Below are 21,977 nucleotides of genomic sequence, written 5' to 3'. Positions count from 1 at the left end.
CCCCCCCTCCCCGGACGGCTCTTCCCGGTGTAACTTTCGGAACCTGTACTGTTTGGGACGTCACGGCCAAAGACTGAACACAAATCATATCGCATGTACTCATCCTCCTAACCAACACTTCACCAACTCGCGTCTTTCATCGCATCGTCATCATAGTCATTCATGCACTAGGTTAGGTGAAATTTACAGTAGTAGTGTGTCCTCGCCATTATGGTGGTCCAAAGTTACCAACAAGTTAGCGAGACCGCGGCGCGGTTGACTTGCGCCGCGGTGCGCCGCCCCCTCAGAACAACTATATTTGGCTGGGCTGGCAAGGTAAGGGTAGCCGCCCCCCCCCCCCAAAAAAAAAGAGAAAAATCCCGGGAGTGCTGGATTAGCTGTGGTCCAAGGGATGGCCCACAAACTTCTAAATTTCAAGTGGAAATCTAGTCATTAAATTTTTCTACTGGTGTGTTTAACGAAGAACTATATCCGGGTCGATGTCGTTGACCCTCTCCCTTAAATAGCATCCAGCGCGCGACGTTCAGGTCGTCTGGGGCCCGGGGCCTTCCCTCGTGCCCGTTCGATTTGAACGCGCTCGCTGGCTGCACGCGACGAACGAGTTGTCTCTTTCGGAACGAGTGATCGGACAGATTTAATTAAGATGAGGCGGGAGGAAAATGGGTTTCCAAGGGAAGGGCGAAAGGGGGCACTTCGGCCACGCCAGCTCAGCAGCGGGGTTGCATAGCATAAGTAGTAGTAGTTGTTGACTAAGCCGAATAAGATAAAGCTGAATGCTATCCGTAGCGAGTGGTGCTGCTGCAGTAGTTTTACGTGTTCGTACCAGGGTCTGCATTTCACTAACAAACTCCATAACATTAGAGTAGTATAAGGGTGTAAGATGATCCGCACGGGACATCGTCATCCCGATGTCCTGGTGGACGCCAAGTACAAAGTAGGGGTATGAGGCGAGGGAATGACTTAACTGCTAACAAGCACAACGTGTAGGATAGCTTCTTCGGGGTCTGTCTCTTTACGCTTCTGTACACTGCATAATGCACGTCATTTCCAATTAACTCATCACGCTAACATTGTTCCTCGCCATCACCCGTCGTACTCACACATAGCCGTTGTGTAGATATACCTCTCACCTCGAAATGTTTCAGAACCAAAAGCCTTTGACTGCCCGTACGTGATTTCAACTTCAATTCAAGGAGAGTTATAACGACATCACGTCAGTTCATATGAAATCCGGAGACGAGTTATAAACGAAGCTGAAACACAAGTCAATGCAGAGTTTCAATTGTCATTTCGGTAGGAGCCAACCGGAGAGAGGGGGCGAGCTTTTTGCCTCGAGGTCCCGCGTCATAGAGCAACGATTACATCGAAAATTAACATAGTGCATGTTCGTCTCAAAAAAGATCTCATTTCCCGGTGCACCTTAGCAAACTACAAGAAAATCTCAGAACAGTCGTAAGAGCTGGGAACTACCACCTGAAGTCACAGCGAAGCTTTTCTTGCCTTTGAAGACTCTTAAAAAGGTATTACTTTGTGTTCTCCGCCAACTCCTAGCTTAGCCTCTGGATAAAAAGTTATTGTAAATTAGACATTCTAAATAAATATATTTTTAGCATGAATAACTTGTTATGATTTAAAAACTTAATAAAAAAGGAAAAGAAATGTGTTACATTTTTCCAAGTAAGGTAGCAATGAAATGTTTTTCTCACAGTATTTATTGACAGTCAAAAGTTACTTCCCAATATACATTTTCTACAGTCAACAGACAACACATAATTTACAGCGCTCTATATGTAACAACAGTTTTGAAGCAACGACTAGATACACCAAGCAGCAAAATGTGAACTGAGGGGTGGATCTTGTGAACTGCCACTGAAAGTATAATTCTCATGAATTTGAGGAAATTGATACCTCCAAAAGATTGTAACAGCAAAGGTGGCAATAACACAATGTAAAATAGCCTTTTCAGAGAGAAAATATGAAAAAAATAATCTGAAAAATACACACAGAGAAACATTAGTTGCTCTACATACCACAAATATTGCAGAAAATTTAAGGTAGTAAAAAAGCAAGATAAAATATAAAATCAGGCATTGTCATTAACGCTCTGCATTGGAACAGCACTACCTAGCTCATGTAAATTTCAGCCTGGTTTGACAACTCCAAAACCACATATATTGCCTGCACTTGGTATTCTGTCATGGATTGCTGTGCACTGTGCAACTTCATGTAACTGTAACACGAATAGCTACACCTACAAACTTGAATACTTTTCAGAAAATGACTAAAATAAAAAGGTCTCTTCACATAGATTAAGACCAAGAATGCATAAACCAAAATGTGAGGAGGTATAGTCCATAGAGTGAAGTATCAGAAAATAGAGAATAATCAAATCATGAAAAGAAAATCAGCCTGAATTTTACAATCTTTGGCAAAGAAACATGAAAATGCAAATTTTCAAAGCAAATGTTATCTTTTCAAAAAAATATCCTCAGACCTCCACAGATCAAATTGTGCAGTTACAGATCAATTTCACACAAAGGACATAATTCCAATTGAAAATGGGATATAACAATGCCCATTAAACTGAGCAATATTAATAAATTTCAATGGGAGATATTGGTACATCTACATGATGATTAAACTCTCTAGCTCAGAGCAGCCACAAGATTAAGTGGCTAAACTGAAAAAAGAAGTAGATATATTAAACTATTGACAAACTTAGCTACTTGATGTACATGGCAGTCAAACAAGCATGAAAATCACACAGGAAATGGCAAAAAGACGAAGACTTGAATGCTCTTTGAAGTAAATCTTTGGTATTCAAGGCCGCCTACCTAAAAAATAAAAGGGAAACATGATAGGTATTCTCAGATACTGGGAATTATTTGAAATAAATAGTAGTTTAATTCCACAAGTTTCCTCTAATTTGCATTAACCAAGGAGAAAAAGTGTGACATGCAACTTCATTGTTTGTAGAGCTTATCAGACCACCAGCTGTCATCATCTCGATGGTTCTCCAAAACATTTAAAAAGTGTTTCGACATTCATTATTTATCTTGTACAAAAATTACAAGACATTGACTCAGGCTCACATTGCAAAGTACAGTAATAAACAGGACCAGAGGACCTGTAGAGCATACAGAACTAGGCCTCAAATTTGCTATAAACCAGGACATAGAAACACACACACTTAAACAGCATATAAATTGTAGAACTGCAAGAAGTCCAGGAAAATTTGTCAAACTACAAAGTTGACAGTATTGTCGTCACCCTTTCTACAAGCAAACAAGCATATTATGAACAGGGCATCATACTGACATGATGTTTTGAGGAGGACTTGTCTGTAAGGATAGTGAGATCAAGTCTTAGATCAATTCAAAACATAAGTTAGCATGAGATAAGTAAGTGGAGATTAGTGTTAGGCTGTCAAGAATGTAAGAGATCTGCCTAGCTCCTACTTTCATATGGTTATTCTCTTGAGGTACATAATTGTCATCTTCAAAATTGGAAACATATGTAGATGAAAAGTAAAAGCAGGTAATACTGAGATCACAGAAATTCAAGTGAAGAATGTTCAGATCCCCTTTCATGAGCACATAAATTTTGGAAATTACCTTTCACTTACCACCAAGACACTCTTTGCGTAACCAATCACCAAATGACAACTCAATCCTCTTTGGCCCCGAATTTCTTAATAACAAAACAGGAAAGCAAAAATTATAGATGCATCTTGCTTGCTTCATTCAAGAGATGTTCATTTACACTAGTGCGAGAGTACACACACAACATACATATTTATGTTAATTTGAAAACATTTTTGAAAGAGTAATCTCTTTGACCGTTATCACAATTAACTCTGGCTTAATTTGAAGAGCAAGTAATGAAAATGTGAGAAAATTGCTTGAATTTTTAAGTCTCACAGGCACTACTAATAGATGTACCTTAGTAATCAAAATGGTTCTGAAACCGTTTTCAGATGACATTAAAAATAATAACATATCTGAGTGAAAAGGTCTCCACTGTAGAAACACACGTGAAGGTTAACATTTGCTCATTACTCACATTTCTGACACATTCGGTTAAGCAACCAGATGAGATGGTCAAGTCCCACAACACCAATGACTATATAAACAAAAAAAATAGGAGATGAGGATGATTTGTTTTCCAGAATGGTGGCTACATACTTTGTGCCTTCATAAAACTAAAACATCCCTAAGGAAATTCATAACAATAATAAAATTACCATTCTCTTTAATCAACAGTACAATACTGCTTGCCAGACTAGGTGCTTGGTTTGTCATGAGTCATCAAAGTACCAACACACATCGTGAGGACAAGATATACTTATTATTAATATTTAAATTATACCTCTAAGTTCACAAATAAGTACAAGGTATATATTGCCATGGAACATGAACATGCATGTAAAACACATTGAAAATTTCAAAAGCTAAGATATGATACAGGTGTAATAGTGAAAGAGGGAGTAACTGAGCAAAATCTGATGGGCATAGAACTTAATACAATTATTCTTGTGCACACTACACATGTTTTCACACTGGCATTAATAGCACAATTCTAAAGAGTTGAGTATTCATTTCAAGGGGGAAAATTACTTCCAAAGAAGAAAAGAAAGCAAATGAAAAAAACGAAAACACAATGAAAACATGTGTAATCAATGGCACTGAGGCTTTACTTGTGATTGGGGAAATGATCTAGATAACTAGATAGGTAGACAGAATAGAGGTAAGGAAAGGGGACAGAAAGTAGGTACAGAAACCAATACTAAGACATTCAGAAAAATAAACACCACAAAGTTCATTTCAACCACAAATATAAATTAACAAAAAGAAAAAAAAACACTTCCCTCATAAAAAAATTAAATCACAATGGTGGAACTTTCCAGCAAGACAAATCTGTCTTGGTGTACTGAGACTTACATGATACAAGATTTTAAAGCTTGTGAGGTTTCATCAAAGCTTGAGAATTAAGAAAGAGACCAGCTATCAGGCAATATGCAGGCCACTGCAAACTATCACTAAAGACTGTTTTAACAGATCAAAACTTACAGACTGTACACAACAAGAATGACTTAATGCTTCCTACCACATATGTACAAGATACACTTCTGCAATTCTGCTACCTAGTTTGATCAATATGATGGAGCCTATGGAAATATTAATTAAAACAAATTAAATTTTGATCAATCTACATAATTTTACTACTTCCAAATATATTTAAATCAAAATAAAGTTGCTTTGATAAAATTTACGAGACTTTGAAGTACAATAAGGTCAAAATCTTACAACACAAATGCTGATTAAAGGGTAAGAACAAAACAGAAGTGAAGCAGAGTAAACCTAAACACAACAGCCTAAATCTTGATGTACACTACTCAATGACTTTGTACAATATTTCAGGCTGAATGTCACAGGACAAGAGGGTACCCAAACAATATTGGGTCACGCACAAAAATTACTACTGGAATGCTCTACAATAAGTCATCATGTGACTGATAATGAATGTAACCTTAAGTAAAGCCACACAACAAAGCCTCTGCAGGCTGACTAAAGTCATAAATATTCATAGTTACATCAAGATTAACCCCCGATGGTGTATTTTATACGCCTGTTGTGGGACTAAGTAAAAGCCAGCCAAGCACTATTATCACAAGACTGTGTTACCTCCTGTAATTTAGTATGCAGGTGCCTGGAAGTCTCCAGGGCCTACATAGTCAATAAAAAAAAGGGGAGAGGGGGGTGGGGTGTTAGCTGAGATACACCTCAAGTATAAACAATAAAAGAAATCAGTATTTTGAAACTCTCTTACCTCTGTTCTGAGAACCAGAGAATGGAGGCTCTTGGTAACCACCATCAGCATCAGGACCCACAGGGTATGAAGAGTAAGGAGCGCCACCAGGCACTGAGCTAGGATCTGCATCGTAGCTTGGAGCAAAGGCAGCATCAGAGCCTTGACGGAATCTTTGATATGCAAACCAAGCACATCCAGCCTGTACATAGAACATAGACATATGAAAGCTCAAGACGAGTTTGAACAAAAAATTATTCAGGTAACATAATTTAACATGTAAAGAGGATATATAAACTGTATCAAATATAAAATAGACTTACCCATGAAAATATAGAGAAGAATGAGAAAGCAATAGCTGCTTGCATGTTACTTGTTCCAACTGGTGTCTCTTCACTCTTGCCCCACTGATTGGACAGATAGCAAAATCCCACAAAGTACAAGAAAGCCCAGAACCCAGAGAATCCCAAATCTCCCAGAACATAATGCTTCCGGGTTTTGACAGAGGACATCTGCTCAAACAAGTACTCCCCAGCCAAAAATCCAATAGATGCTAGGAAAGCAATAACTCCAATGCCAACACCATAGTTGCAGGCATTGCCATTTTTGTTGTACAGACAGACCTCTACTCCTTTTTTCCCTGGCTCTGGCTGCCAACCTTGCGATGATATGCAGCCGAAGACAATAATCGCAAAAAGCTGCAACAGAAAAGAAAATTTTGTTTCCTCAATGACAAAAACGGAACTTCGCACTAACACATGATCTTCCAGCTAGTACTTTCAAGCAGCGTTCAGAGAGGCACAAAGCATGAGTATTCAGTAGTGTACAGGTTGGTGGGATTAGACTTGAATCAAACAGTGAGAACTAGGTTAAATGATGCGATAAGTTTAGAGGTATTTATAGAAGAACCGAGTCAGAATTGATACACTTGGAGGGGCTCATGATCTATAGCTAAAGGGGCACGGGCGCAGGACCGTGGAGCTACATCCTGCCCGCTTATACACTAATGATGACTCAAGCCTTGCACCTCTCAGCACACTCCATTTAAGTAAATATGGTGATACTTTATTTGAGTGTCACATCATTTCTTGTTGGTTTCAGTGTGAAGTGTTTCTAAATGCATCACATGCTAAAAAGTTACGCATATCACACTGACAAAATGACAGTTAGAAATGGTTGATGACAGGAAAAATTTAGGTAAATGTTCGACATGTCAAAGGTATAATGATAGGAAAAAGAGATAGAAAAATGATGAGTGAGCCACTTGAAAGAGAGGGGTGAAGGACTGGTCATGAGTGACTATGTGGGTGGCAACCAGTGGTAAATGTTTGAAGTTGACAGGCTTAGCATTAGAAGTTGTTTAACACATCTATGACTGAGTAGTCGTGTATCTAAAGGTTTAAAGAGCCAGTTAATGCGAAGATGTGGATGACCCCCTTTAAACAGCAAGGAATCATGGCCGCTTTCAAAATCGATTTACACTACGCCCCGCACTGGGCGACGGATCAGGGGACCAGGTTAAGGTTAGAAGACTGCCCTGCGAAAAAATGGTTGATTACTCACCAGACAGACGGCTCTCAGGATAACTTGTGGTCGTTGCACAAATGTAATAGGGTCGAACGGCGCCCCCGCCTTTCCACCACCGTACGCACCCCCAACATCCATCTTTGATTAAGCGCGTCAGCCAGCTTTTGAGCCTGCCTGCTGAGTCCTGGAGGTCCTGCCAGCAGCGAGCAGTGCTAGAGGGGCGCAAGGCGCAAGCGACACAACTATGCTCAAATCCACCAATATTTTCGCGTGCTGTATATCACTGACTCCATGGCGAAATTAATACCACCGCCCGGAAAAAATACCAAACAATGGTTGTAGATACTAAATTTTGTCACTATTGCTCATTTAATGGGGTAGGGAAGGAAAAGTTTTGACTTGGTTCGTGGTTATTGATCCGCAAAAGTAGACTGTTTCTGGGGTCTCTAGTGACACGGCTACGAGGCTCTAGAATTTATAAAATAGAGTACATGAGACCATTATGAAAAAATGATTTTGAATAATTTCTTAACTAGCTGTTTAAGCTGTAACTCGTCAGTTTCTCATATAAAACATACTAGATACTAGACACGAACGTGACATACGGGGCTCCGTGAATATAATACAACACGAACGAACGATTTAAGTCAACGACGAATGAAATGACACTCGCATCACCGTAAACATCATCGTAGACATTTGAGATGGCCGAGCCTTAGAGTAGAAATTTCTACCAATTTCTGTACGCGCGTGTGCATAGTTGATTTGGCGCGCCTCTTTAAACATCGCGGTGCATCATGGGAATTAAGTTACGACCAATCAAAGAAGGAGAAAAATCTGACTTCTGACTGGGGTCGGGGGTCTTAGTTTCTCGCTTCTTGCTCTTGCTGGCTGGTCTTTGTATTCAATTTTGAGAAGGCGCTCGTGTCGGTCGACCGTGGACTGTGTTGGAAGTTGCTGGGTGGAAATATTGCAGAGTTTTGGTTGGGCAATACTGTTAAAGCTCTTTTAGTTCACCTGAACAATTAAGATCCTTCAAGATGTCGACCACAGATAATACTTGTGTTGTGTGCTTTAAGACAATGGAGATATTCTCCATAGGAGTTTGTGACCATCCTGTTTGCTATGAATGCTCAACAAGAATGCGTGTTCTTTGCCGTCAAAACGAGTGTCCCATATGTAGACAAGATTTGCCCAAGGTATTTAATTTATTTAAAATTGTGTGTATTTTGATGATTTTTTCCAAAACTTTACACTACCCTCCGTTTTTCTTTTTAAAGAATGGAGATAGTCAGGCATATGTTTACATGCTAAAGCAATGTAGTGTGGGTCTTTTTGGAGGTTATTACTCTTTCGTCGATATTTACATGATTGAGAACAATTTTGTCACCAAGGCTTATTACTGTGTTATGCGCTGACTTTTAAATAAAATAAAGTTTTCTATTTTGGGTTTTTAACTGACATTAGCTTATCATGTGACTAGGGAACGCCATGTTAGCCCAGTGCTCTATGCAGTCCCTTATTTTACATCAAGGGTGTATTGTGCCCACGTTTTGAAATTCTCTCTGACTGTGCTCTTTACTTAAGAGCTTCTCAATTTGTTTTTGTTACAGGTCATTTTCTCCAAGAACGTACGGCCATACAAAGAAGTAGCTACTAAATCTTATCCAAGCGACAAAGAATTTAAAATCTTGTTTGATGGAGGACCAGCGAAAAGTGCTTTTGAAAGTCTTCTTCAGCATGAATGTAGCATTTGTGGTGGATCCAAAACTTATAATACATTTCAACTTCTTAAAGATCATATGCGGAAAAGTCATGAATTATTTTATTGTGACCTCTGTGTCGATAATCTCAAGGTAAAATTATATGATGTAACAAACAGATATGCTGCTATCATTATCCAAATTATTATTATTATTATTATTTGGTGCTTTGTCAATTTTACCTTTTCTTTTTGAAAGGACTAATTTCTGTTTCTTTACAGATATTTTCCCATGAAAGACGAGTTTATACAAGACAAGATCTTGCTCACCACAGAAGGAAAGGTGATGTTGATGATAAGTCACACAAAGGGCATCCACTATGTCAATTTTGTGACCAGCGATACATGGACAATGATGAACTTTTCCGACATTTACGTAAAGATCACTTATTCTGTCATTTTTGTGATGCTGATGGGTTACATCAGTATTACAGGTAAAGTGAGTTAGGGTATTATTTTTCTTTTGATAATGTTGCATTTCTCACTAATGTTTTTCTTGGGTTCTTTTCTTTTCTTTTCTTTTAGTACTTATGACGTCTTAAGGGAACATTTTAAGAAAGAGCATTACCTCTGTGAAGAGGGGACTTGCTATGAGGAACAATTTACATCAGCGTTTCGTTCTGAGATTGATTTAAAAGGTAGAGAAGGGAGTTCTTAATTAATCCTTACTCAAAACTTCCTTTATTCATTGTGCTCTTGGCTCTGTAATTTGTTATTATTTTCATAATCTTTTTATCATATTGACAGCTCATAGGGCTTCGAGTCATAGCCGTTCTATGGGGAAACAGGCAATTAAACAAGCTCGCACCCTAGAAGTTGAGTTTACCCTTGCTCCTCGTAGAGAGAGAGTAGACAGGAATTTTAGAGGTGGAGACAGACCTGCACGCCGTCCTACATCTCCATCTTCATCTTTCTGGTACTAATAATGTTATGGAATGAAAGTGAAGTCGTTTTTGTACTTTTCAATATATTTATGTTTTTTTCATTTCAGCAATCATGCTGGTGCATGTAATTGCAATAGGGAAGATGCAATTGCCAAAGTGGAAACTACTTTAAAACCTACCCCTGATATTCGCCCAATCGATGAACCACGTCTTAATCCAAATGATTTTCCATCTCTGGGTGGGAATTTTAGTTCAGTCCCTTCCCTTGTTTCTTCTGGAGGAAACAAAGGTCGAGGCAGTGCAGTAATGATTCGAGCTGGTCGTCCACCTCTGAAAACTGACGAAAACTTCCCTGCCCTGTCTGAGGCTGCTCCTGCTCCAAGCCACAAGGTATTCCTTCTATCTACGGGTGTCTTGAAAATATGCTGAAATTTTTCATAATTCTTAATCATGTTGATAACATTTTCAGGTATGGTTAAGTGTTAACAGTAGAGCACAGCAGGACAGACCAACCAGTGCACCAACAAATTTCTCCATTCAAGTAAACAGGAGGCAATCGGGAACAAACCCAACACAACCTCAAAGCTCTATGCAAACATTGTCAAACCGTAACATGCGGATGCGTGGTCCCTTACCACCTGCTAATGGCACTTCAGATTTGGGAGATGCCAATTTTCCAGCTCTGAAGCCATTGGATTCATATCGCGGCACATCTGCAGAACAATGGATTTCATCTCAACCTGCAGATGGACAAAATCCGGTAAATATTTTAAAGCTTTTAAACTAGATAAAGCGTACTTCAACAAAAGTTCAAAATAAATAAAATCTTGATACCTTTTTACTATCTACCTACTTTCATATTCATTTGCTCTGTCTTTAAGAATTAAGAGAGACAAAACAAAAAACATACTGATATTTGAACTATGCTTTTTGATTCAGGTCCGAAGTAAAGTCAGTACCCTGAGTTCTGCTGAAGCTGCTCAACTGCTAAATAGTAAACCAACAAACCAACTGTCTTCCAAGAAACCACAGTTTGTTATTGAAGAGGATTTTCCTTCTTTGGGTCCTTCATCTTCTGGTGCTCAAATCTCTCAAAAGAATCCTAACATTAAGAAAGCGTCTTCTATCACCATCCCAATGTCAAACTCTTGGTCTCGGCAAGCAAGAGATAATTCTCCTGAAAAATCAAGTGATAGTGAAGTGCAATCCTATGCTGCCAACAACACAAAATCTAAAAAGAAGAAAAAGAAGACCAAAAATGTTAACTCCTCTGAGAGTGAAAAAGTGCAAGGTGACAAGAAGGTTTTGTCTGAACAGTCTTTCAGCAATGCAAGTTCTGAATCTAGTAAAAAGAAGAAAAAGCAAAAACAACTACCTCATGAACAAGAAACAGCTAAAGAACGACCAAAGTGCCAAAATGGTAAATTAGATAACAATGAAAATGGTAATCAGAGCAAAGCCAACCAAGAAAACCAAGACCCTACCCCAGACGTTTCTCAAAGCAGCAATAGTAGGAAGCGGTCTGAGCTTCAAATTGAAAGTTTGCAGATTAATGAAACTCAAAGTAGCATGGAAGACACAACCAACAGGTTGCTGTCAATTTTAAGAGGAGACAACTCTGCCCCAAAATCCTCTGGTTCCTCCACTATAAACCCCCCTCCTGGCTTTGAATTGCCAGTTGAGCCTGTGGGTAGTTTGAAAACGGTTCCTCCACCTGGTTTCTCTGTAAAAGTTAATTCTGTTGCTCGCCCATCATCCAACCAGCTTACTTTCACAAGTAGCAGTGGTGAAAGCTATCCAATCCTACCCACTGTTACTCTTCATCAATTTGTTCAACCACCAGACTTTCAGCGCCGAAATGCTGCATTAATGGCAAGAGTTATTGACACTTTAAGAGATCCAAGCCTGCAGGAGGACTTTAGGCAGAAATCCATTCTTTTTAGACAGGGACAACTGTCATCAGCATCCTACTACAAGCATTGTGTAGAGCTCATGGGTGAAAAGGCTTTTAATGACTTTTTTCCTGAAATGCTTGTACTGCTCCCTGAAATTGATCGACAACAGGTGAGTTCCAGCCTCCTTTTTTGCTCATTTGCTTAAACACAACTATTTATTTTCTATCTTGTTACTAATTTAAAAATTTATGTTTTAAGGATCTTTTGACAGTGTACAAACAGTTCAATTCTGGAAAAGGGACCCAGCCAAAATTTGAAGTTTGTGCATCATGTCGTCAGGTGTTGGCACCCTCTGACTTAAGAGTTCATGTATCAACTCACTCACTTGAAAACAACTTTCCAGCATTATCTACAACTGAGTCTCTTCCATCTGCGTGGAATAGGAAGTAAATTGTTTTTAAGGAAAAGTTTTTCCTTCTTCACGGATGTAGCTGATGAATAAGCCATTTGTTTTCTGAAGCCTCTGGGTAGTGCTTTAGAGAGAGGAGCAGGCCTCCGACCAATCTGTGTTCTGAAGCCTAATGCAAGCTTATTGTGATCAAGTTAGTAATTGGTCTATTTTAAGTAAGGGAGGCTTAACTTAAATCATGTGCCTTCAGTGTCACACTGTACCTAATGAAAAATTAAGTAAATTCACTTTTGTCTTGTAAATAGTAGCTGTCTGTCTAGAAGAAATAGCCGGGTTGACAGTTACCAACAAAGTAGTGTGTGTGGCACGAGCGCATACTCTGTGATCAGTATAGCTGGGTCATTCTGTGTGTGTTGAGGATGGGAGCATTCCAGCCTCTAGGCCAAGAAAATAGTAAATCAGTATCTAGTAGTGCATGAAGCATCTACTATGAATTATTGTATTTGTTTTCTTGCTGTCAGTTTCTAAACAGCACACAGCTACTTTTCTGCATAGTCTGGTGGTTTTCTCTAATAAATCTGTTGCAATGGAAATTGTGGTGAAACATTTGCATGATGTCAAATGTAATACGTGTTTAAAGAATATGATGACAACCAAGGCAAATGCAAGAACCCATTTATATAAAACCACCAGACTTTAAGAATGTTAAAAATAAATATATCAACCTTCACAAGAACTAACAAAATGCCTCTGCTCTTGACAGACTGTGTTTTGTATGGTCTCGTTTATTTTGATACTGTAGTTATACCGTAGTTATGAGAGTTGTTAGGTTTAATGTAAAACTGTTAAAGCCTGATCAAATTTTGCATGATTTCATTGTCTCAGCATCAAACTTGCTGATAGAGCTTCTGAAATGAAATTATCACATGTGTTGCATGTAAGGATTTCAATATGATCCTTAACGTCTTAAAAAATTATGTTTACATTAAGTGTCAGTTTCTTACAAGTGATTTAACAGTGTCAGTAATTTTTTTGCATAGATTTATACAGTAGATTTGTTGGCATTGTGTGTACCCAACATTGAGTCTACCATGTCATGTCTGTGGACACAAGGGGTTAGCTTCATTAAGAAAAGTACAATTTTTGAAACCAAGTTATTTATATGGTTATGATTTGAGTTTGACCGTAAGTTATTTTCTTTCTCTCTCACCGAACAGGGTATAAAGTAAAGGACAATGGAAGTGTGAAGGAGTAGAAAGCAGGGCCCAGTTCTGGTTTGTGTTATTTTACAGTGCTTAAAATAGCTGCCACCTGTTTCATCAAGGTTTCATTGTCACTTAATACAACTCTGATCCATTTTGAACTTAGCTTTTTGTGGAAAGCAAAACCATCAATTCGGTTAAATTAACATATAAGACAGTGATCGCAGTACATGGAAGTTTCAACCACTACTCAACCACCCTCATTAACTTCACTCCGCCAAGATTGTATGGTATTCAACAATGTAACAGTTTTTATTCACTGGCAGTGTGGTTCTTTCACAGTATTGTAGAGGGATCAATTGTATTTTATCATTTTCCCTAGTACATGTATTTGATTGTTGATATAGCTTTTCCCTTATTAAGTGTATCCCCTATCATCTAAGCTTAATTTTCAATCAAGTCAATTCCATTAGTATGGATAACCCTTATTAGTCAGGATGGGTGTTAGTTCAAGGGAGACAACAGGGTGATTAACATGTCGAGTCCTGAGGGAGAGGTTCCTTTTGTGTGCTATATGACCATTTGTGTGGTCATGGACTCAATGTGTTAAGTTGATGTCAATATTTATTCTGAAATATGAAGATTTATTTTTGGACATTTAGCTTTGCCGGCAAGTGAGTTAGTGAAAGGTAAAAGCAAAATATTTTATGTTCCCAATGCAAATTGTGTACTAATAAACAATGTTTTTAAATTTTTCTTCCATTGATTATTTTTTTTATTATTTAAGAAAGGTATTTGAAAGTGCATATAGTATTTTAGTGGGGAAATTCCAGGGCCAGCAGTAACCAGTCACCCTTGAGGCTGTCTTCAAGCAAGGAAGCCTTAGTGATTTTTTACTCTTGTTTTGTTTGCTTTACTTTGAGGGGCAGTGCAGAATGGGTCATGTAGTACGCATATCTTATATAAACAAACATTTTATTCCATTTATTTTGGTCCTAGTTTCCCTCTCCAGCCAAAAATATTTGAATTGAAAACAGTATACAACCAAAAGTGAGAGTTTATGGTCAGTCTAATAATTTTCCCCCTTAATAAAAAGTTAGGCTGAAAAGGGACGGAGAGATACAATCCACATGTCTAGATGTATGCTACTGAGTATATACATACACTATTTACAAAAGAAATTCGCTCATAAACTCTGAACTTAAAGTATTAAGATTTTGTTAACAATAAAGTTGACCCTAATTACAATTTCCAAGAAGACTTGGAAGCAGTTTCCCCATCAGAGACCTAAGATTCAGTTTATTTTATAAAGAGAAGGGTAGGGATCATTAAATATTTTTGTTAATTTTAAAATTTCAATAAAACAATAAGATATTTTTAATCAATCATTTTCAATTTTATGACTTTTTTTTTTCCTTTTTATAGAAACAATAACACCCCAGTGTGTTGTTGCAGGTCTTTTGAACATTTATATAGTTCTGCCATTTCTTATACACCCCCATCTGGTCACATGTCTAATATACCAATACTCTGGTACAGATGACAATATATTCTGAAAAGGTTAAGTTTACCAACAGTAAGTAGCTGAATCACCAGACAGCATAATCACTCAGATACCAGATAATTTTTCTTTCATGGAGCAATATTTGTTAACATTTTGAATCCGTAAAATATTCATTTAACTTTACTGTAAAGAGATTTGACACAAATTATTTTTAAGTAAACATTAAAATGCCCCGGCAGTTGAGTGGCGAAAAGTGCTCATTTTGACTTAGGCAATTTCCCTCCAAAAGCACAGCATATGGCACAAAGAGATCTAGGCTGTGCAGCCACTTTATCCCACATAATGACTAATGTCTTTAAAAAAAAAGGAAGAGAAACTGGCTAAAAATGAATGTGCCAAATATAAATAAAATGGACAAGAATCTTACACAACTCGATTCTGTATTTCTGGCAGAGGAAAAATGGACTACAAAAAGTGAATTAGACCTACTTTTACAATTGATAACTTATACCTTAGCTTTACTGTCTAATATCATAAAAAAACCTAAAACAGCCTGAGCACAAAATACATTGTTACCATCATATTAGTATAGCTTATACCGGTACCAAACACAAATTTGTGAAAATAAAAAAGATTATACCATTAAAAAGGGTTAAACAAGATGGCAAACAAAGAACTATCATGTGCATAACTTGATATACACAGATCAGCAAGCCAAGCTATTTTTTCACTCAAGGTAATTGTTGTAGGGAAGTAATCCTTTACCTGTGGATCAATCTAAGAGGTCTAGTACATAAAAATCTAATATTTTCTGATTTATCTTTTACTGTAGCTGTAAATTTAATTAGCTTACATAAAATAGGTCACATTTTTAAAAAGTTTAGAGGTGTAGTGAATCAAAAACAAATGGCACCGTTTGCTTCTAACAAAATGTGATATGTCAAATCAAATTCTTCTACCTCAAAGAAAGAAAGAGAGACAGAAGATATCAACGGAGTGAAATATTCATAGTTTACAACTCCTTGCATAGATTGAATACGTTTTATAACAAAAATAAACCCAGCACAAAAATACATGACCAGTTTTGTTTTGTTTTCTTTCATAAAACTGTCTTTAAGTCTATATGGTAACACAGGAGAAAGTACAAGTGGCAGAAATATTTTCACATAAGCCCCAAAATACAAAAAAAAATAATTGAGAAAATTCTTATACAGCTGAAATATTGCTAAGATACAGCTGTTACTAAGAGTCATGTGTCACAGGTACTTGGATAGTAAGAAGCACTTTTCAAATGGCTCACACCAAACAACACAACCACAGGGAAGTAGCACTGTGCGTTAACTTAGTTTTGAGCTACATTTGAAAATAGTTCAGCTGAGCTGGTAAACAATCTTCTTCTTCATTTGTATCCAGAAAAATGAACCAAATTATTTCAGTTCAAACAATCTTCTTGTCTTGATAATAGTAGTTACTCTGTTTTTTGAGTAACTGGTGGAAACTCACTCTCATCATCAAAACGGAAAGCTCCCTGGGGAGGCGCCTCTGTTGCTGCAGCCATTTCATGGAATTTCTCTGAATCTGGTACAAAGACACAAAGGCCAGTGAAAAACTACCAACTAATTATGCAATTTTCTTAATACAGGGTTATTAGAAAAGGTGAATACAAATGGGATCAACTTGAATACTTGTTCAAATCAAAAACTAATCAGAGCTAAGAAACACAAATTGGGTAGGTCCTGGCTGGAGGGTCCCCTGTCTGGACCCTGATTGTTATTTTTTTTAATAGGTTTTGTTAAAAAATAATTTTTAACATTTAAATATAGATAAAATGTTAAAATATTGTTTACAACTAATTTTAAAGGTCAGAGTGGCCCAGGAATTGTTCATATTGGTTCCTGATGAGCTGTTTCTTGGGCTCTTGCTCCTAGCAGAAGTCTGTCTTTGCTAGTTGCGATCTGTAGAGTTGACATCTGGCTATTAGAAATTATGTTGGTGTTCTCTATTCAGTAGCACGTTTTCTGAAGTGTGGAAATGTCGTGGACTTTTGGTAGGACATCAAAATGTCAAACAAAAATGTTGATGCGTTCCGTTTGAATACATCAAGTACAGTGTGCAGATGTCTATTGCAAGGTGAATTACTTTTAATACACAGTTCTTTTAATTTGTGTCGCTTTGAACTGTGCGCTTTTGAAAGAAACAAATACTGCCTCACACTTGATGTACCCAAAAGAAACGCAGTAGCATTTTTGTTGTTTGACTTTTGGATGTCTTGAATACTTGTAAGTGTACGACATTTCAACACATCCAATAAAGTCCTACTGCATAGAGAACGCAACCACTAATTCTCTTAGCCAAATGTCTACTACACAGACCGCAACTAACATTTAACACATGCATGCAATGTTGAGAGCAAGAGCCCAAGAAACACAAAATTCGGAGGCAGTTTCAAAAACTTCTAGACACCCCAGACCTTACAAAATAGTACTAAACAAAATTTTAATACTTAATTAGTGTTTAAACATTAAAAACTAATTTTATAATTAAAATAATAAAAATTAATAAAATATTCAGGGGGGACCCTCTAGACAGGGGGAACCCTCCAGATGTTTCCCCACAAATCCACTCAGAGTTTGGAAATTTTGCTGCCTGTTATAGTGCAGTATTAATAAAAATATCTGGTTATTTGGTTAAGAAAAATACAAACATCCAAACAAAGAACTGAAAAAAAGACCCTTATATCACAAAAGTCTATGTATTAAAAACTTAAATGCACACATTGTGATAAAAACATCACCTCCAATGACATTGGTCTGCATCAGTACAGCTCTCACCAAAGCGCAATAAAACAATACAGATGAAGCCATTATCTTATAAACTAAGTGCTAAAAAGCATATAATTCCTTGCCATATGTAAACTCTCAAAAAGAAGAGAGATAAAAAATTCTGTATTCCCCTCCAGCAATGCACAAACTGAAGACAATCTATATGTGTACATTCAATACTCTTTATTGAGGGAAAAAAAATGAACCGCACTGTACTGATATTTCTAATGCTCTCTGAAAGTGCTTTTCACCCAAGTTAGATATAATAATGGTCCCCAGAAGAAAGGTTGCAAAGCAACATGGAACAGTGGATTAAGAGATGAAAATGCAGAGGAAGTGTAAAAATTTGTAGGGGGAGGGGACAAAAATTGCCCAACGTACCAGTACCTGACATGGAGTCGGGAGAGTGACCTTTCAAAATGCCGGCGTAGCTACTTATGGACCCTGCGTGATCGGGGCCGGGAAATCACAGAAACAAAAAGAAACAAGATCTGATAGTATAGAGTTCATACAGAAAATCTGTGAAAACCACTACAAATCACAAAGGTAAGTAAAGAAAATAGACGACAGCAGTCGTGACAACAAAATTAAAGGGCGTGTTGGCTTAGTTTCTCATCAAAAATACATTATATTAAGATATCAATAACTGTCATGATTTTGTCATAAAACCAGGCTGCCAAAAAATAGGTGTTGAATATTACACATAATATTAGGTAAAATATTCAAGGTAGAAAAGAAAATACCTGCTCGTTTTCAGTTAATGCGGTAAAGGGTATTGTGACTATCTAGAAAAAACAAACCGCCCCAAACTCTACGTTATTCTCCTAATCCTAGACTTATGCAAATACACAAGAGTGTCCCACAAGGTAGGGAGGGAAGTGTAATATTTGAAGTGCTTAATATGAAATGTGTGGCAACAAAGTTGCACAATGAGCATAAGTCTCAATGTGCTGTAACTTGAGTCACCAGTTCATTCTTTGTAGGCAAGGAATTCATGTAGTTCCACAAAGGACTACGGTAAGTGAGAAATTAGAGATAAATACAATTAAAAAACAACACAATATTAAATCTCAAACACTGAACTTCATAACATTAGTTTAAAAACCATTGTATGTCTAAATTCATGCATCGCAGCACACAAATTTCACCAAGTAGAAATTAACAGAGCAGGCTGGCTTGCAACAACTTACCGCTTGGTTGAGCAGGAGCAGGTGAAGCCACTGGCAATCTTGCCGAAGAATCATTCAGGAGATCTGGTTGACCATCCAACCTAAAATGACAGAAAGTTACATTGCAAGGACAATTTTAATGTCATAGATGGAATATCAGCAGTCTTAACTAAAACTAGTTAACATTGAACTAAAATACCTATATTGTTTGAGAGGTGTACATTCACCACCTTCATTCATGTCCAGACTGTATACATACAGGAAACCATCTTGAGATGCAACTAAAAGTCTCATTTGCTTCTGAATCCTTTTAAAAAATAAATTACAAAATAACAGATAGCCAATAAGCTGTTTTTCTAAAAAAAAAAAAAAAAAAAGACTAATAGATGGATAGATAACTGTAGACTACTTACATAGTGATCGCACAAACATTGCGTCTGTTCTGAAAGGGCAATCGAACAGATGCAAAGGCCCTTCCTTGATTGAAGACATCAGTGACTTGTGTTGGTAGGTAGTTGGCTGAGGCACTGACAGCTTTGGAAAAATAACCCATCCAGCCTCCCTGAGAGTCCTCTACAGCCTGTTTGGGCCTGGAATAAATCAGTTCTATCAAAACATAGAGTGCAACATTTTTATAAGACACCATCTAAAAATTCACATTAAATGTGCTTTATCACTAAGAGAATTGTTTTTAACAGCATGCAGCAAGGATATGTGAATTTCATGCTTTATGACAATTACTACTCTACAGACGCAGGCTAAAGCCAACTGGTTAGTACGTACATGCCATGGCCTTGGGTTTTGGATCCAACACTAGATACTTGCTCCCTCCTGTAAATAGAGTGCAGCATTCAAAAGTGGCACAAAGTGCAAACAGTCTTGTACTAAACTATCAAAAGATCAGCAGTAAATATATATAACTAAAGAAGCAAAAGCACCACCTAAAAGAAAACCTCTACCATTACATAAGTTAATGTAAGGAAAGATGAAGATTTAGAAGGAAGGGATGAAAACAACCAGCATGCAAAGAGGAGAGGAAAAGGGGACAATAAAAAAACAAGTGATATTGGTAGGGGAAAAAATATTAAAAGAAACCTTGGTACAAAAGTTTTTGCCATCACAAACATTCAGCAATCAAAGCTGAGGGTATATGTCAACTCTACTCACGGTTCTTTGGGTTCTTCAAGTTTAAAAACATGAACCGTTTCTGTATTTGATGAACAACACAAGAAAGTAGCATCATGACTGAATGCTAAACTGCAGATTGATACACAGCGCTTCACTCCTCTTCTGAACTCATGAATTCGAGTGCCATCAGACACATTGAATACTCGGATAACTGTGCCTTTTTCTGAAGCAGTTGCTATTCTGGCTCCAGATTGACTGAAGCTTAATGCTGCCAGAGGGCTATCATGGGCAGCAATCATTGTTTTAGCATGCTGTAAAGAGTAAACAAAAATTCTCTCTTAAAGATCAGTAACTGCCAACAAGTACAAAGAACATTTTATATATTCTCTAATAAGACATTCCTAATGTCTAATTAGTTCTTTAATCCTAACTCACCAGATTACCAGCATCAAAAATTTGAACTTCTCCCATTGTGTTAGATCCGGGATACGCTAAATAACAGTTATCAGCATCAACAGAAAGTGTACACAATCCTGTTGGGTTGGGTGGCGTGTCACGTATAGTATGTAGAACACCCATATCACGGATATTATGAATGTACAGTGACTCCTCCAGACATACTACAAGACGCTGTTACAAACAGAACATTATTACAAATTTGATGATAACCGTATGTAACAAGAAACAAACACCCCAAAAACAAAGGAGACACATACAGCCCTGTTCAATTTCACAGCAAGAATAGTATTTGAATATGAGTAGTTGCATATTTCTGTGCCTTTCTTAAAATGGCAAACTTTCAGCTTGCGGGGAGAAGAGAGGCTGACCACTGCCACAAGAGAACTGCTAAATAATCGTTCGACAATACAGATGTCCTCTGAGTCTATAATAACAATAAGCACCAAAAATCATGTATTTTACATTTAACATTACATGCAGAGTGGAAAGTGGGTAACAAAATTGATATTTTTGAACTACAGACCATTTTCATATATTTGTTCAATTTGATCAACTGCATTAAGTGAGAACAGGCGATATCCATTTCGTGCCCCAACAGCTAATGACCTAAAGTAAAACAAAGAGAACAGGAAAGTCAATTTTACACTAGAAAATATTGAATATGATACAAATTACAAGGTTAAATCTCAGTAAAAATTGGGGATTACAGCTTTTGATTGAGTTTTACACGACAAATCATAACAAAAACTCTTTCCTTTGTAACATACTCATCATAATTCTAAATAAGACAAAGAGTAACCAAATGAAAATGTAGTTATGATTGGACCTCTGAACATAAGAACTCATGAGTAATAACATTAAAAGGAAAAAAACACCTTAGATACAGATAGTACAATCCTGAGTTTGACAGAATGTACCTTATTGAGAACTATGGAGAGCTTACTGAATGGACAGATAGAAAATATAACACAAAGACAATCTTGAACAGATTGCTGGATTAAATGAAGTCAAAGTGACAGGAATCAAAATGCTGGAGGATATTAAGGTTTAAACCCCAAGTATATTTCATCAAACGCATCATCTGAGAACAAAGGATTGATACTGCGATGCAAGACAAGCCTCTTGTCAAAACGCATACTTACGTGCAATCTTGGTTAAAATTAACAAAAAATACACCACTAGCAGTAACAGTATCTTGACTTGTGAGGTTCATGAGTCCAGATATTCCAGTCTTTAGTCCTTGCGTTAAGACATCTACGTGCTTTACAAGATTTTGCATAAATGTTGCGTAAACTTTGGCGACCTTGGCATAATCACTTCATTTCCACTGAGAAACAGCTGACAAATGTTGCGCGTGTTGGGGTTTCACGTTTGTTTTCTCTCGACAACGCTACCACAGTCACCTTGA

General features: G+C 37.4%; 3 protein-coding genes across 7 annotated transcripts; 1 reads left to right on the top strand and 2 right to left on the bottom strand.

Annotated features, from left to right (window-relative positions):
• Positions 1–1,694: 1,694 nt before the first annotated feature.
• LOC113204865 (synaptogyrin) lies at positions 1,695–7,668 on the bottom strand. Its single transcript, XM_026420228.2, has 4 exons — positions 7,372–7,668; positions 6,132–6,506; positions 5,830–6,010; positions 1,695–5,726 (listed from the first exon to the last, which is right to left on the bottom strand). Exons 1-4 carry the CDS (start codon positions 7,471–7,473, stop codon positions 5,695–5,697), a joined length of 690 nt encoding a protein of 229 aa, XP_026276013.1. The 5' UTR covers positions 7,474–7,668; the 3' UTR covers positions 1,695–5,694.
• A 567-nt stretch (positions 7,669–8,235) lies between these two features.
• Positions 8,236–14,243, top strand: LOC113204876 (E3 ubiquitin-protein ligase ZNF598). The gene is made up of 9 exons (XM_026420240.2): positions 8,236–8,534; positions 8,949–9,191; positions 9,320–9,531; positions 9,623–9,735; positions 9,845–10,013; positions 10,089–10,371; positions 10,451–10,741; positions 10,921–12,045; positions 12,135–14,243. The coding sequence occupies exons 1-9, from the start codon at positions 8,376–8,378 to the stop codon at positions 12,324–12,326; spliced, it is 2,787 nt and encodes a 928-aa protein (XP_026276025.1). The 5' UTR covers positions 8,236–8,375; the 3' UTR covers positions 12,327–14,243.
• A 202-nt stretch (positions 14,244–14,445) lies between these two features.
• On the bottom strand, positions 14,446–21,955 carry LOC113204877 (WD repeat domain phosphoinositide-interacting protein 2). 5 transcript variants are annotated; one of them, XM_026420241.2, is made up of 11 exons: positions 21,712–21,954; positions 21,093–21,175; positions 20,827–20,993; positions 20,546–20,740; positions 20,150–20,421; positions 19,766–19,813; positions 19,396–19,572; positions 19,182–19,289; positions 19,004–19,083; positions 18,195–18,257; positions 14,446–16,569 (listed from the first exon to the last, which is right to left on the bottom strand). In XM_026420241.2, exons 1-11 carry the CDS (start codon positions 21,846–21,848, stop codon positions 16,460–16,462), a joined length of 1,440 nt encoding a protein of 479 aa, XP_026276026.1. In that variant the 5' UTR covers positions 21,849–21,954; the 3' UTR covers positions 14,446–16,459. The 5 variants fall into 5 exon arrangements, with proteins under 5 accessions (XP_026276026.1, XP_026276027.1, XP_026276028.1 ...); XM_026420242.2 differs by having other exon boundaries at positions 18,201–18,257; positions 21,712–21,953; XM_026420243.2 differs by lacking the exon at positions 19,766–19,813 and having other exon boundaries at positions 21,712–21,955.
• Between the last annotated feature and the right edge of the window lie 22 nt (positions 21,956–21,977).

Source organism: Frankliniella occidentalis, unplaced genomic scaffold, assembly GCF_000697945.3.
Source record: "Frankliniella occidentalis isolate FOCC.00 unplaced genomic scaffold, Focc_3.1 Scaffold334, whole genome shotgun sequence".
In the NCBI taxonomy this organism is placed as follows: Eukaryota; Metazoa; Arthropoda; class Insecta; order Thysanoptera; family Thripidae; genus Frankliniella; species Frankliniella occidentalis.
This window is presented reverse-complemented; position numbering and strand designations above follow the sequence as displayed.

Coding starts and splice junctions, on each gene's coding strand:
- LOC113204865 (XM_026420228.2), bottom strand. CDS start 7,473: ATGGATGTTGGGGGTGCGTACGGTGGTGGAAAGGCGGGGGCGCCGTTC. Junction 6,507..7,371: donor TCCTGAGAGCCGTCTGTCTG/GTGAGTAATCAA, acceptor TTTCTGTTGCAG/CTTTTTGCGATTATTGTCTT. Junction 5,727..5,829: donor CTCTGGTTCTCAGAACAGAG/GTAAGAGAGTTT, acceptor TTGACTATGTAG/GCCCTGGAGACTTCCAGGCA.
- LOC113204876 (XM_026420240.2), top strand. CDS start 8,376: ATGTCGACCACAGATAATACTTGTGTTGTGTGCTTTAAGACAATGGAG. Junction 10,742..10,920: donor CTGCAGATGGACAAAATCCG/GTAAATATTTTA, acceptor TTTTTGATTCAG/GTCCGAAGTAAAGTCAGTAC. Junction 12,046..12,134: donor CTGAAATTGATCGACAACAG/GTGAGTTCCAGC, acceptor TTATGTTTTAAG/GATCTTTTGACAGTGTACAA.
- LOC113204877 (XM_026420241.2), bottom strand. CDS start 21,848: ATGCAAAATCTTGTAAAGCACGTAGATGTCTTAACGCAAGGACTAAAG. Junction 20,422..20,545: donor TTTTTGATGCTGGTAATCTG/GTGAGTTAGGAT, acceptor TACTCTTTACAG/CATGCTAAAACAATGATTGC. Junction 16,570..18,194: donor CGACTCCATGTCAGGTACTG/GTACGTTGGGCA, acceptor TCTTTGTACCAG/ATTCAGAGAAATTCCATGAA.